Source organism: Cladophialophora immunda, assembly GCF_000835495.1.
Source record: "Cladophialophora immunda strain CBS 83496 unplaced genomic scaffold supercont1.2, whole genome shotgun sequence".
Classification (NCBI taxonomy): domain Eukaryota; kingdom Fungi; phylum Ascomycota; class Eurotiomycetes; order Chaetothyriales; family Herpotrichiellaceae; genus Cladophialophora; species Cladophialophora immunda.
In genome coordinates this window covers 716,080-729,271 of record NW_015622542.1, presented here as the reverse complement: position 1 = coordinate 729,271, position 13,192 = coordinate 716,080, and the positions used below count along the sequence as shown (strand labels likewise).

The following is a 13,192-nucleotide window of genomic DNA, read 5'->3' as shown; positions in this document are numbered from 1 at the left end:
GTGTATCGTCTTGACGCAAACGGGACAGAAGAAAGATTCTTGGTGATTCCTCTTGATATGAAGTGCTTGAATCTCCTCAGTTCGATATTCGGTAATGCCATGGTTGGTTCGAAGGTGGTCTGTGATATTCGACTCCTTTTGGTAACAGGCCTTCTGACACGAATGATACAGAGGGTAAATCCATTGCTCCTGCGGTTCGTGCGCCATCCGGTCGTGTTTTTTCCATTGGTCCGCTGTGAACGACATATGATGGTAGTTCAGGAAGCCGGAGGCGTACAAGATGTAAGAACCCCAAGGAAAATTTCTTGCCATCAATTAGTATTGTTCAAATCCATGGGAAGTCTCTTTTACCGCCCGTTCTCCATATTTTGCAGACTTTTCGAGTTATTCCTTGCATTGTTTCTCTGCTACCGTTGACATAGGCTGGACGTATGAGTGATCAGAATAAGTTCCCAATGAATCTGCCAGAAAGGGATCTGAGATGTCGATCTCGGTATTCCGTTCCTCCCTGCATATCTGATAGCGTAGAGAAAAGCAAGACCCATCATCCCTTCCAGTATGTTGTGTGGAATCCACCTTATGCTCTTGTAGACAGTACACGGTCCTGGAAGACTGCTCGGCGTGCCCCGAAGCACATGCCTCAGTTTGGATCGGCTGATCAACCGAGGGTAATAACGAAGCTGAGCTGTGAGAAGTGATAGATTCGGAGTTCTCGAGGTTGCGCTCTGGATCTTCGTCTAGCTTGGGAGGGATCAATGACAATTCAGGGGGTCGCTGGGCGCTCTCGCTGCCCTTTGTAGAAGCATTGCCATTTTTTTCCGTCTCCTTATAACTTTCAACTATATTGTTACCTGCGGGCGACATATTTTAGGTATGGTCGAAGTATTTCTAGTTGTGATGACGGTCTTCCGAGGAGCGGTATCGGTAGCGTTGATGTAAGTAAAACGGCTTTGTCGACGGATCGATTCTAGGATGATATTGGGTCGGTCGATCGGATACGGCGTTGGGGGAGGTAGGTGTTTCACCGGGCAAGAGGAAAACGGGACAGATATTCAGTTACACCAATCGATGTGTCTTCAGCCGAACAGAGATGCAGGCTTCAATCCGGGACTCAGTCCACATGGCTCTTTGGGGACGCAGAGACAGGTTTAAGTAGAATGGGCTGGACGTGGCGGACAAGATCGGGAGCGATGACAATCTGAGATTGGCTGAATGCTCGCGAGGGTCTAGCGTTTACTAAATTAAAAGACCCACTAAATCGGGGCGTCACTTGAAACCACCTTTATAAAGAACGCGTAGATTTGACTGGCTGAGAATAGTGGAACTCCCCCATTCTCGGCTAGTGAGCGTCGTACTTTCCCCCCCGGTCCGTCGAGTTGAATCGAGGGGTGAGGGACGGTGACCAGATGAATGTAGCGGTACGTAACATTCGCCCTAGTTACAAGCAGTGGTAGGCTAGGAAAAGCGGAACAAGAGAAAGAGGTAGGTCATGTATGCGTCAAAATCCGGATAAATATCCTTCTCTCTTACTCTCCCAGATTCGAATGCTCGAACTTTCCAAAACATTCCAAAAGTTCGGGCAATTGCATCCCCAAAAGGACTAGATCGTGAAGGTTCCTAACAGGATGATCGATCGTTCTCGTCTCATCGCCCCACTTCCAACTAATCCTCAAAACAAGGCGGATACCTTCCACCTGGCCATCAACTGCGTAAAAGTTCTGGATTGTGCCAACAAAGTTCTGGATTTCACCAACATTTGTCTTAGGTGCGATAGATCCCTCCCAGTACACAGGATCCACCCATTGGCCTGCGTTATTCACCGTGATCTTGACATTCGAACTGCCTGGGTTGCTCAACCCGACAATGGTGGCGAGATAGAGCCTATAGCCTTCCAAACGTGGGTAACTTTTCGTCTGTGTTGCTCTCCAAAATTCAAAGTCTCGGATTTCCCAAATTATCTCTGTTATTTTGGACCAAACTTGTGTCATGAACACTGTATTCGCCGGAGGGCGGCCAAACGTCAAGAGTGCGGTATGTAATTGTATAATAGCTGGTAGCCTGGTAATTGCCCGCGTGATAGCTGTGGATTTTTGTGGATAAACAAGACAATATGCCATCCCGTCGTCCATTATAACAAATGTGAGCGTCTCATCGACCGTCACGCGAGATTGGCGATTCAACGTTATTGCTGTCCCCGATATATCAACTGTTGCTTCTGTGAGTAAATCCAGAGGAGAGATTGTTGCGAGGATATTCCCAGGCTTCAGCCAACGTTTGTCAAGGAAAGTCCGTATTCGTATCGTTTTCCATTCTGTGCTCGGTGGAATCCCTGACGGCCACGATGGTTTAGCGGGAGGTACAATGGCCGGTGCAGTGGCGGTTGCATTCATTATGGTCTCAGAGGATGCACAGGTTCTGGGAGTAGAGACAGATCATCGAGGATAACAAGATATAAGGCCTGAGCCAACAGAGGACATTTCGTCATGGAGTTCAACGTAGCTGGCGATTTATCAAGGAAAGTGGCGCTACTACAGACTATATTTGATTTGTGCAGGAGCCAAGAAGCGAAACGAACATTAGGAGGTCGAGGGGCGGGTCCTTTGGATAGCTTCTGTCTTCAATAGCTCCATGTCGAGCGGGCCCCCTAAGGGTAGCCTTTGATCTCGACCCTATGCCGTGCTACCACAACAGCGGTCCGGTGTAGACTCAACCAGTCAAATACCAAATGGCTTGATTTTGAAAGCAGTCGTTGGATAGATCGGATGACACATCACTGACGGCTTGGGAGAGCTGAAGATGGCGTGAAGTGGGGCCCGAGACTGTGGGTAGAGAGCCTTCCGGCTTGTTAATGTTAGCTAGTGGCTCAGTATGGGCGGTTTCCAACTCGTCGAAGGAGTCGAACTCAAATGGGAGATTCTCTTCGTCGTCGTCTTTGATTGTTGCCGGACAGTCGTCACCATCGGCCTCCCTATCTGCGTCTAGGTCGATGGCGGGTGCGTTGTTAATAAGCTTATCAGCATCTGCAAGTGCCGTTTCGGGGTCAGCCATATAGTTGACGAGGTAGTTGTGGATATCAGCAGTTGTCACTCTATGCGACGGTACCGCGTCCTTGAACTGTATAGCCATAGCGTGAACCTTGTCCTTAGAGTGGGCCTTAATATCCGTCTGCCAGCAGTATAGCATGAACATGCCATAGATCTGGTGCTTATTCGCGTATGTGAATCGGACCTGCATGTTGATGCGACCTGGGCGGATGAGGCGCTTATCGAGCTTAGAGCGCATATTAGTCGTCATGATAGTAATGCCGCCTCGTCTAGCTCGCTTATCCAGGGCTACGAAGACGTTCTCGACCTTAATTTGTTTCCACGATCCTGGCCCCGAGGTGGGTATCATAATCTGATCGATCTCTTCGAGTAGCAAGATGGAATTGGGCGGGATCGACTTAAGAAGGCTCAGTAGCGTACCCGGGGACAGATCAGGCTCGTTGAAGGAGAGGCAGTAGATGCGCATGCGGTAGTGCGCTGCCAGTGCGTAGGCAAGGGACGACTTACCCGTTCCCATGCGGCCGTATAGGAGTAGGCCGAAATGATAAGGTGACTTAATCGTGTCGTACTTTTTCTGCGTATCAGGTTGGAAAAAGTTATCCAACTTGCTGATTAGGTCGTCTTTCTCCGTCTTGTTAAGGATGACCGACTTGAGGTTCCGCGATATCTCTTGGTGCGGCTCACCCCATGAAGCCATAGAGCCGTTGTACTTGAACACGGCCTCGATGACCATTGCATTGATGATACTCTGAGCCAGCCATCTTTTGTTGAAGTCATTTAGTAGAGGCCCGAACTTTGATTCGTCCTGTAAGCAGTATGAGAAGGTAAGAGTTTTGAAAGACTCTTGTCCGTCCTCAACAGCTGTGTAGTTGACCACGTAAACCACGCCGTTCTCCGTAAACGTATATATACCTTTGTCGAGGACGAAATCGTAGTTGACTTGGGGGTTCGACCCCGTGTACTTAGTCTTCAGCACCACATCCGGCTTGTCCTTCAGATTCTCGTGGTTAGAGATCCAGTGGAGAGCCGGGAAGAACAGTTCATCGCCCTCGGTGATCTTCACCGATCTCGTCGACTGGGCGCGCAACAGTGCGTACCTGGCGCCCACGAGATACTTTTGATATCGATTGATTAGACCCTCGGCTGCCGAAGGAAGACAGTACGCCAACCAGAGGAGCCAGTACACGGATCTCCAGCGAAGGGAAAGAGCAAGGACGATGTAGGGCGAAAACGCGCCTTGTGTAATGTAGCTATTAATGCGTGACACATCCTCTTCCTTTGTGAACCAAAGGTCCCTCGAAAGAAGTACGTCCATCACCGATCGAGACGCCGTCTCAGACATAGTGTTCCAACTGGTTATGATAGACGGCGTACTGTATATCAGTTGTCAGCCAGTCAGGAGAGGCGCAGGGACTGAGAGACCGGAGCAGAGTGCCTTAGCTGACAAGAGGTATTCGATCAAGGTGACGAGCACAAGACAAATAAAGAAGCGTTCGATTTGCAGCTTACCCGAGAAGTCATCTCCTGATGGACAGCCGCATCTTATATAGACAATAGGGTTCCCCGAGAATAGCGTAAAGTATTGCCAGGGGTAATGGGTTCAATGAGTTCCGTGGTGGGAATCAGGCTAGTAGGCTAGCCACTGCGAAGGTCCTTAAATACGATGCCACGATGCCACGACCCACCTCTGCCGTGGAGATGGGGGGTTTGCTGGTCGCGCGCCCTAAATTATACTAAATCCATGCTCGGACCGTCTCGAGGGGAGAGATAGCTCTCGACCAATGATCTTTAACAGACCGGCTGATCATTCGCTACTCCAATTTGGGAGCAACAAAGTGTCGATCAAATGTTGTATTCCCCTATGCAAAACAGCTCCGAGACACCGTGGGTAAGTGTGGGATCGAACCAGAACTTCCTTTTGTGACAACCTCGATTTCTCTTGTTACGGTGCAAGCCATTTACAGCCAATAGTACCATATCCATTTTCCTAGTACCACGCTTGTTACGGAATCGACAAAGTCGTGGTCGCTTGCTCGCTATCCATTATAGAGATATCGTCCCCCTCGAAGGGTAATGGGATCTTCTCATCTTGAAAGAGTTTGATCTTCTCTTGTCTAACTGTTAACCTATACCTCTTCGAATCGGTGGTTGAAAGGAAGTCGATGGAGGTGGGAAATGTTGACTCCCACGGCGGCCATGCGTAGACCGCCCCCTTATGTCGAACTCTATCCAGCGTCACTGTTATTTGATCGCAAATCGTACGCAAAAGGAGTATACAGAGACCGGCTTGGCGCTGATCTCCGGTTCGACGTGCGCGTAAAGCTGCATGTGACACGCCACACTCTGACTCTCTCAAGCTTTGCCTCAGAACCTCCATTGTATGTGACACGCCACACTCTGACTCTCTCAAGCATTGCCTCAGAACCTCCATTGTATATGGATGTTCCATAGGAGGGAATATCCGCCTGGTAGCGGAGGCAAAGAGAGTGCAGGCAGGGAATGCTTCCATTTCTTGATCGCACCGAAATCCAAGGTTTGACATGATGTTTACCATATAAGGTTGAATTTGTATCATTATTGCGTCTTGCTCTGGAGGCTTGAACCATGAGGCTGGTTTGGGGAGGGTATTCATGATTCTTTCCGTTGCGGGGGTACTTCGTGTTCTATCAGACTTTAGGGTGCTGATTGGACTGATGAACTGTTGGTCACAATTTTAGACTGTCTTTGTGTTCCTTGAGCACCTTGTTCCAGGTATGAGCGGTGTACAGACAAATATATCACAAAAGAAATGTGAGAAGTGTTGACAATCAGGGGGACGACAGTTTTATATCCCATCTGCCTGGGAAAGGTAGGGTTGTTTGGTGATATACCTCGGTGATAAGGAGGACCCGAAGGGCTAGCTCCTCTATCTCCAATTCCAGACTAACCGAGAGAATTTGGTGATGGCGACGACGGTACCCTCTTCATGAAGGACACTCTCGGCTAGCTTTGTGGATCTGGTTCAAAAGACCGCGACAAGATTTCACGGCGCTAATCTCAGTCCATTATCGGACGGTTGTTTCCGAATGCCACGTTTTATGTATGGGTCGATCCTAGGCGGAAACCCTAAATATGAACTCGTCGTTATCAAAGCATAAATAGTCGCTATAGAGTGCCTTCTGGGATGTGGGAATTTCAGTTGGTGCCTGGAGACGTTTGTAAGGACCAGAGTTCAAAATACCTCCCTCGCTGTTTCAACAGTTCGGCGTGACTACCCCTTTCCACGATAGAACCATCATGTAACACCAGGATAAGGTCAGCGTCCTTGATAGTTGAGAGCCGATGGGCAATTATAAGCGTGGTGTGGCCGCGACATAGATTGCGGAAAGCCTCTAGGATGCGATTCTCGGTGCGAGAGTCGACAGCTGATGTAGGTTCGTCAAGAACAATAAGCTTTGACTTCTTCAGCATGGCTCGAGCAATTCCTATCCGTTGGCACTCTCCGCCGCTGAGCATGATGCCCCCTTCACCAACCCTTGTCTCGTATTTGTCTGGAAATCTCATAATGCTATCGTGTAGTCCCACTGCATTGCATACTTCGATAACCTCCTCATCTGATGCTTTAAGCCTCCCGAATCGGACGTTTTCCATGACCGACCGGTCGAACACCTCGATATTTTGAGGGCTGATGCTGATCTGCTCCCTTAAGCTGGCGAGGGTGACATCTCGAATATCCTGATTATCGATCTTAATGACACCTTTTTTCACATCGTCTGTGCGAAGTAAGAGATTTGCGAGGGTGGATTTGCCGCTACCACTTTCCCCTACGAGTGCAACGGTTGATCCACCTCGGACGGTGAAGGTGACATCACGGATAGCGATATGCTCACCGTCGTACGAGAACGAGACTTGGTCAAATGAAATGTCTCCTGTATGTATGTGCAGCTGCTGGCTTCCGTTCACAACAGTCGGCTGTGTGTGGAAAATCTGGATGAGTTTCTCGATCGAGACTAATTTTTCCCTGATGTCCTTGTAGGCCGTTGTCAGTTCGGCGAGAGTGTTTGATATCGAAGACCAATAAGTGACGAGGCCAATGAAGCTGCCGGGTGATGATGTGCCTTTAACGGCGTCCGCTGTGAAGATAGAAGCTGCTACTAGTAGTCCCAGCTGCAATAATAGTCTCCGGATGTTAACAATTAAATAGTAGCCTTCCTGGTTCTGGAATTTTGCGCTCAGGAATTCTTGCAATACACCTGAGAATGCATTGACCTCGGATTCTTGTCGATTATATAATGAAATAACCCGGTAGTGCTGGATTGACTCCTGTAGAAAATGTGTCATTCTCTCCTCCGTTGTGATATGATGCCGTCGTAACTTAGTGGTCCAGGAAGAACTGTAATGAGCCACGGATAGATAGGCAACGGTTAGAAATAGCTTGACTAGTATGGAATGACCGCCGTTAGTCCGACAGAGGTATATTGTGGCGACGAAAAGGTCGACCAGCGGGGAAATGGGATTGGAGGCCAGCTGGATAATATGGCTGATAGCTTCGCTGGGCCCGATGGCTGCCAAAAGCTCGCTGGACGGCTTAGTACGGTGAAATTCCATTGAGAGATTTAATATATGAGCGTGGAAAGCTTCCATAATGTTCCTGTGAGCGAATCGGGATATATGAGCCGTAGCTGTAGCCTTGAAGATTGTAAACTCTTGAGCTAGCTGGAGAAGAATCCAGAGGTTAACTTTCCACATTAGAGTACCTGTGCTGGTTAAATAGGAGCCAAATAGGGACTCGAGGTGAGCTGACCGTGATTTAACCCTAATGAAAAGCTATCCATAATGTCACCCAGTTGGCGAGGTATTAAGACTTGTAAAGCACGGTCTTTGAAAAAGTGCAGCGCTAACACAACCATCCATAGCTGGATTTTCCGGTCTTTAGAGGGCCATATGTAAGGTTTCAAAATGTAGAGACGTTTGAGATAGAGCCACCTTCTCCGGGTTTGAGAGGCGTGTTGTTGCCAGCGGAAACCTTTGAAGAGCTGAGAGGGTATCGCACGCCCCAAGAGAGCCACGATCACCACTTGCCAAATCTGCAAAAGCCATCGTGCAGTCATGCCGTCGAAATCGAACCGACTATAAGTTGCAAACAGTTGGCGTGGCAGTCGCCCGCGATATTCTCTGAATGTAAGCGGGGAACGCGGTCAGTCCGTGGGACAAGTTGAGATCATAAGAATCGGGGAGGGACCAGCCCAGTGATCAATATATCCTACATTCTGTCTACGGCGCGTCTTGTTAACGATCAACACCTCTTCCTTGACCTTTGTCTGCAGGCGTCCCCAAGCGTTCCGTTCCCTTCCCGCCGTTGATGAAACCCACTGCTGCCTGACGTGAAAGGGCATTTGGAATTGAGCTCGACTGCAAGTGTCATTGGCAGCCCTGTGTCGGATGCATGCTTGAGAGGTAAGCCGTGAGTGAGCTGCAGAAGTAACCCGCCGCTTACGTCTTCGGCTGTTTGGGGGAATATCTGAGTGCTGTTGACACCGACGCCACAATTCTATCAACCTCCCTCTCCATGTAGATTGCCTGAGAGTGTGGCTACTCACCGCCCTTTAGTTGTGACGAGTAACAGACGGGCAGATGACCCTAAGAGATAAGGACGCGACATGATCGTGTTCAAGGGTACTCTTCAACGGATATTAGTTCCCGCTACTATAACTAAGTAGGTGTAATAGCGTTTGATTACTCCGTAGTGGGAATCAGACTGGCCACTAGGGGTCCTAGGGACAGGTTCATACGCGACTTCAATTATTAGGATCTCGGGTTCATTACATTCAAGTCCTGTCCGGTGATACCGGAGGTTTCTGACCAAAATGGATCTCCCTGTCTGAGCATAAGAAGAGGGCGTGGTGGAGGAGGTGAGTTCATCCTTACACTGGGGTGTACGCATGGATCTTTCGATCATTGAGTTCCCTTCTCATCTCAGCTAGCATGGCGTAAACCCTCGTCTCTGACATTTCCAGAATGCCGCAGAACGGTCGCAAAGAGAACCCTTCCAAGCCCTCATGGATGTTGAGACGATTCATCGAACCAAGTGTTTTAAGTTGCTTATTTTTGGGCCACGTGTTGTGAGGTACCTTTCGTGTAACTGTGCTGACATTGATGAATCCAACTTTCCCCATCATGTCTCCGTACTTTTGAGCCAGTTCTGGATCGCGGTCGACTTTTTGCATGGCTTGACGGTAGAGATTGGTCCAATCCTGATAACGGCTGCCAAGTTTGATCGTGCCATCATCCGATTTTGGTAGACCAAAATCCTGAACTTCGAACCAGCCCCCTGGCCGAAGATTCTCAAAAGCCTGTCGGAGGAGCCGAACCGGGGATTGGAGGGAGCAGAACAAATCTCGGGCATATATGAAGTCGAATGGATCGGGGAAGCCCCAGTCCTGTTGGAAATCCCGTAGGTAGAATGTGCAATTCGGTGCGGTCCAGGTTGGCTGAATAGGGCTGATGTCTATCCCTATTACGGTCGCCTCCGGACACTGGTCTGCAAAACCTAATGCCCATATGCCTGTTCCGGTGCCGACATCGAGCACCCTTGCCGGACTGACGACGGGGCATATGTGCAGTCGAGAGTCGTTCATTGTCAAGTACATCGCGTGGCTGAGATCTAGCCTGGCCTTCTCCTTTTCGTCATTGGGGAAGGGATAGAAGACTCCCCTTTGTGGTACATGGTAAGTCCGCCCGTACTCGGTAGGATATTCGTAAAAACTAGACGATAATGATGTAGACCTGGAGGTGAAGACTTCGCTTGAGAGATCACCTATGGCTGAGTCGTGGTCGTCTTGGTTTGGGGTTTCTGGCTCGCCTGCGGATTGGGTTTCCATCATGGTATACCGTGTCTGTACCACCAAAGTCTGTCAGAAAATGCCGGGGCTAGTTTGACATCCAAGGCCGGGCTCCCAGCATGGAACTTGAGAATTTGTTGAACCAGATATCACAGAATGAGGCGGGAGGACAGAGTTGAAATATATACGAGACCGGCCACGCCGGCGCGCAGAGGGTCAGGAGGACGGTGTAGAGTCGAACATAACGAATCAAGCGGATACCATATCACGCTCTGGTGTCTCGCTAGCGAGGTATGGTCAATGTCAAATCGCGGCGCAAACAGTTCCACTAGGCTGACAGAATGGCTCAAAGTGGCACAGACGCGGAGGAGGGTCAAATATTCGTGGAGAATGGCAGGAATGCTAGGGGAGCTCCGCCTAGATATACTCGTTCAGCTGCTGACGACAACTAGCCACTTGGTACGGAGCTGGCAGCTCTGGGCGCTAGGGTGCAATTTCGCCTGATTGGTATATCCTCGTGGGAACAGCACTGATGCATCAATGGCGCTAATCTTTTGATTCCCGAGATCCAAAGGTACATCCGCGCCGACAACATCATCGCCTGTAACTATGAAGCCATGTATTCGAGCCCAGCCTCTCGAGCTGAATGGAGTGTACGTACATTCGGGCAGGATAGAGTAATAGTCAAGCCATATGTACCGGGGGGAAAAATAGTGGTGTCGCCTCTTCAGGGAGTACGAGAATTTTCCCGGCATCCCCAAGACCTCTGCGGCAGAAGTAGACTCCATGCGCGTTAAGCTCCGATATATTTTCACGAATCTTGTATGGGTGTGGCGGCGTTATTAGCTCTCCATCACACATGTATGTGACAGAGATCTCCACGGCCGTTTGCGTTTCCGTGGTCATAACTGGCGATATTCGACCGTATATCAAAACGTCAATGTCGGGATTCAACCTATGCTTGATCGCCACAGTAGATTGATCTCCTTTCTCTCTTCGAAGGCATAACGTGAGTGTGTTCAGTTCGCACTGCAAGACGGGACTGCGAGCCCGAAGTAGGACGAAGGTTGGGTGCTGGAGTCTCTCGACAGCATCCTCAGCAACCTTATATACGCAATCCTTAAGAGCAGCGACTTCCTCAGCCGGAATAGGTAGTTCCGGTAGTATCACGTCGGTCTGCAAGAAGCAAATCACATCGACCAGTTTGAAGTCTTTTCCCTTGTCGCGATGGAGCTTAAGCCTCTCAGCCGAGGTATGCCAAGCGGCCTCAACTTCCGGGTGACGCGTAGAGATGGTGAGAGTATCGTCCACTGTCAATTTGAATTCGTAAAGCGACTCCATCGAGCTTTCTCGTTGAAGGAGAGGTCCGCCAACCCGATAGAGACTGGCGATGACATTGTCAGGTTGCCATTTCGCCCAAGAATGAATTTCCGGAAAGTAGAAGTCCGGATAGTCGACTTGAGTAAACTCGTCGTCCATGTCCATGCAGGCTTGGACAGTCGTTTGACCGCTCGGAGGCTGACCAGGGAGGGCACCGTTTCTGGCCCTCTGTGGCTCGGCGATCCCTCGAAGCTCGAATACCGTTGCGGTCAACGCGGCACGTTCCAAGTTTGAGTGCGTGAATGCATCGGGGGATTGTAGGAGCTCTTCATATATCCAATCAAGCCCCATCGGACTAACACCCGTAGTGAACGGTTCCGTAAGTGTCGCATCGGTGGAGTGGAAGGTCCCCGATACGGCATTATCATTGGACCGCGTGAACGTGTAAGAAGATGCGCCCGCGGGAGTCAAACTGGACAAAACTGCTATAATGCTTCCTGGAGCTGAACATGAACCACATTGGAGAGTCCAGTCATCGTTGAGGCGGCGTACGTTGAAAGTATCGGCTTCCCCCAAATGGGAATTCTCGAGGGAGACTGGTTCACTTGTCGTACTGGACATTCTGGCCATGTCACAAAGAGTCGGAAAATTAGCGAACGAAATTGGAAGGGTGGGATCAGGATTGAGACAAAGAAAGAAGAACGCTGAGACAGATTTTGGAGGAGGGAGGTCGAGTGCTTTTCTATCTCAAAGAATAGGTCTTGGACGGCGACTTCGGGGCGAATCCACCGTTATGGCCCATGGTCCGCGCAAACATGCCCCAGAGTTCCTTGCCATCTTCATCGGCCGTGTAGTAATGGTAGCTTGCCCATGAAATCAAGCATCTTCCCTCGTATTAGCAGATTGCGAATGCTGGTTCGCGGTTTGACGTACAGTGCAACAACCAAAACACCGCCAGCACCAATAAAGTATGATGAATACATTCCTCTTGCTGCGCGTTCTCCGAGGTTGGGGTCCAGAATTTCGAGAGACTTTCCGATCAGGTTCTGATTGAATGGATAGATGGATGGGTGGGTGGATGAGTCCAGTAGCGGCAGAGGTAGGAAATCCAGCTGGGGTTTAAGTCTTTTGCTCAATTTCTATGGCTGGCTTTGACCTCTTCCGCATCAACCGTATCTCCCAAAACCAGGCGCCTTCGCGAATGCAGGCTTGAAATGTCTGCCTGAAACAGCGTACCTAGTCTCGCCGTGCTGCATGCACCGGGATGTCCTAGGAGCAGGGTGAGGCTCTCCTTACCGAGCATCACGCATACTCGCTGCGACATGACTCACTCCATCCTCATTCAGCGAGAACACATGTCGTCCCAGGCCGGACCACGGTGAAAGTGTACCACGGTGTACTGATCGTAGATCGTCCCGGCTACAACTAGACTGCAAAGTTAGATCGCAGGAAGACACAAGGTGCAGAATCGAGGCCGTACGAGAGCCACGATAGTGTTCGGGGCCCAAGTCTGTCGGAGCCATCATCGGTGATCGTCTCGCCCCCGGAGGCCGGGGAGGACTGTGATAGTGATAGCGATGTCGACAAGGGTCTCTTTTGCGTCGTCGCAACCGGAGGTGGGCTCGCTCTTCACTTGGCGGCTAAAGTCCCGATGGCGAGGTGAAGACGGGGGCAGTGTCAAGTTGTCCCGTGGCCGGAAGGCGGTCTGCATGGAAGGGGAGACGCTGCCCCCTGGTTTGGAAAAGGGATCCAAGGGCCGTGAGAGCTCATCCAAGATCGAATCAGAGAGCAAAAGGCCACAAAACCGGTGAGAGAATGCATACAAACAAGGCGTAAAAGATTGCATGATATGCCAGTAAGTCAATAGATCGTGTTAGAAGTGCCTGCAGAGCCAACGCCACATATGCGGAAACCTCCTTAGGCCTATGCCCCAAGGCAGATTTTCAACTCATTCTCTTCTTCTGACACGGTCTGGAGGACGGGATGAAACTATGCACGTAGAACCAG

At 50.0% G+C, this 13,192-nt stretch overlaps 3 protein-coding genes across 3 annotated transcripts; all 3 read right to left on the bottom strand.

Annotated features, from left to right (window-relative positions):
* Positions 1-384: 384 nt before the first annotated feature.
* On the bottom strand, positions 385-2,129 carry PV07_02617 (uncharacterized protein; the record flags this gene model as incomplete). The annotated part of the gene is made up of 2 exons (XM_016389240.1): positions 385-787; positions 1,531-2,129. The coding sequence occupies 2 exons, from the start codon at positions 2,127-2,129 to the stop codon at positions 385-387; spliced, it is 1,002 nt and encodes a 333-aa protein (XP_016251142.1).
* Positions 2,130-2,706: 577 nt separating this feature from the next.
* Positions 2,707-4,386, bottom strand: PV07_02616 (uncharacterized protein; the record flags this gene model as incomplete). The annotated part of the gene is made up of 1 exon (XM_016389239.1): positions 2,707-4,386. One exon carries the CDS (start codon positions 4,384-4,386, stop codon positions 2,707-2,709), a length of 1,680 nt encoding a protein of 559 aa, XP_016251141.1.
* A 4,561-nt stretch (positions 4,387-8,947) lies between these two features.
* Positions 8,948-11,806, bottom strand: PV07_02615 (uncharacterized protein; the record flags this gene model as incomplete). The annotated part of the gene is made up of 2 exons (XM_016389238.1): positions 8,948-9,919; positions 10,565-11,806. 2 exons carry the CDS (start codon positions 11,804-11,806, stop codon positions 8,948-8,950), a joined length of 2,214 nt encoding a protein of 737 aa, XP_016251140.1.
* Positions 11,807-13,192: the final 1,386 nt, after the last annotated feature.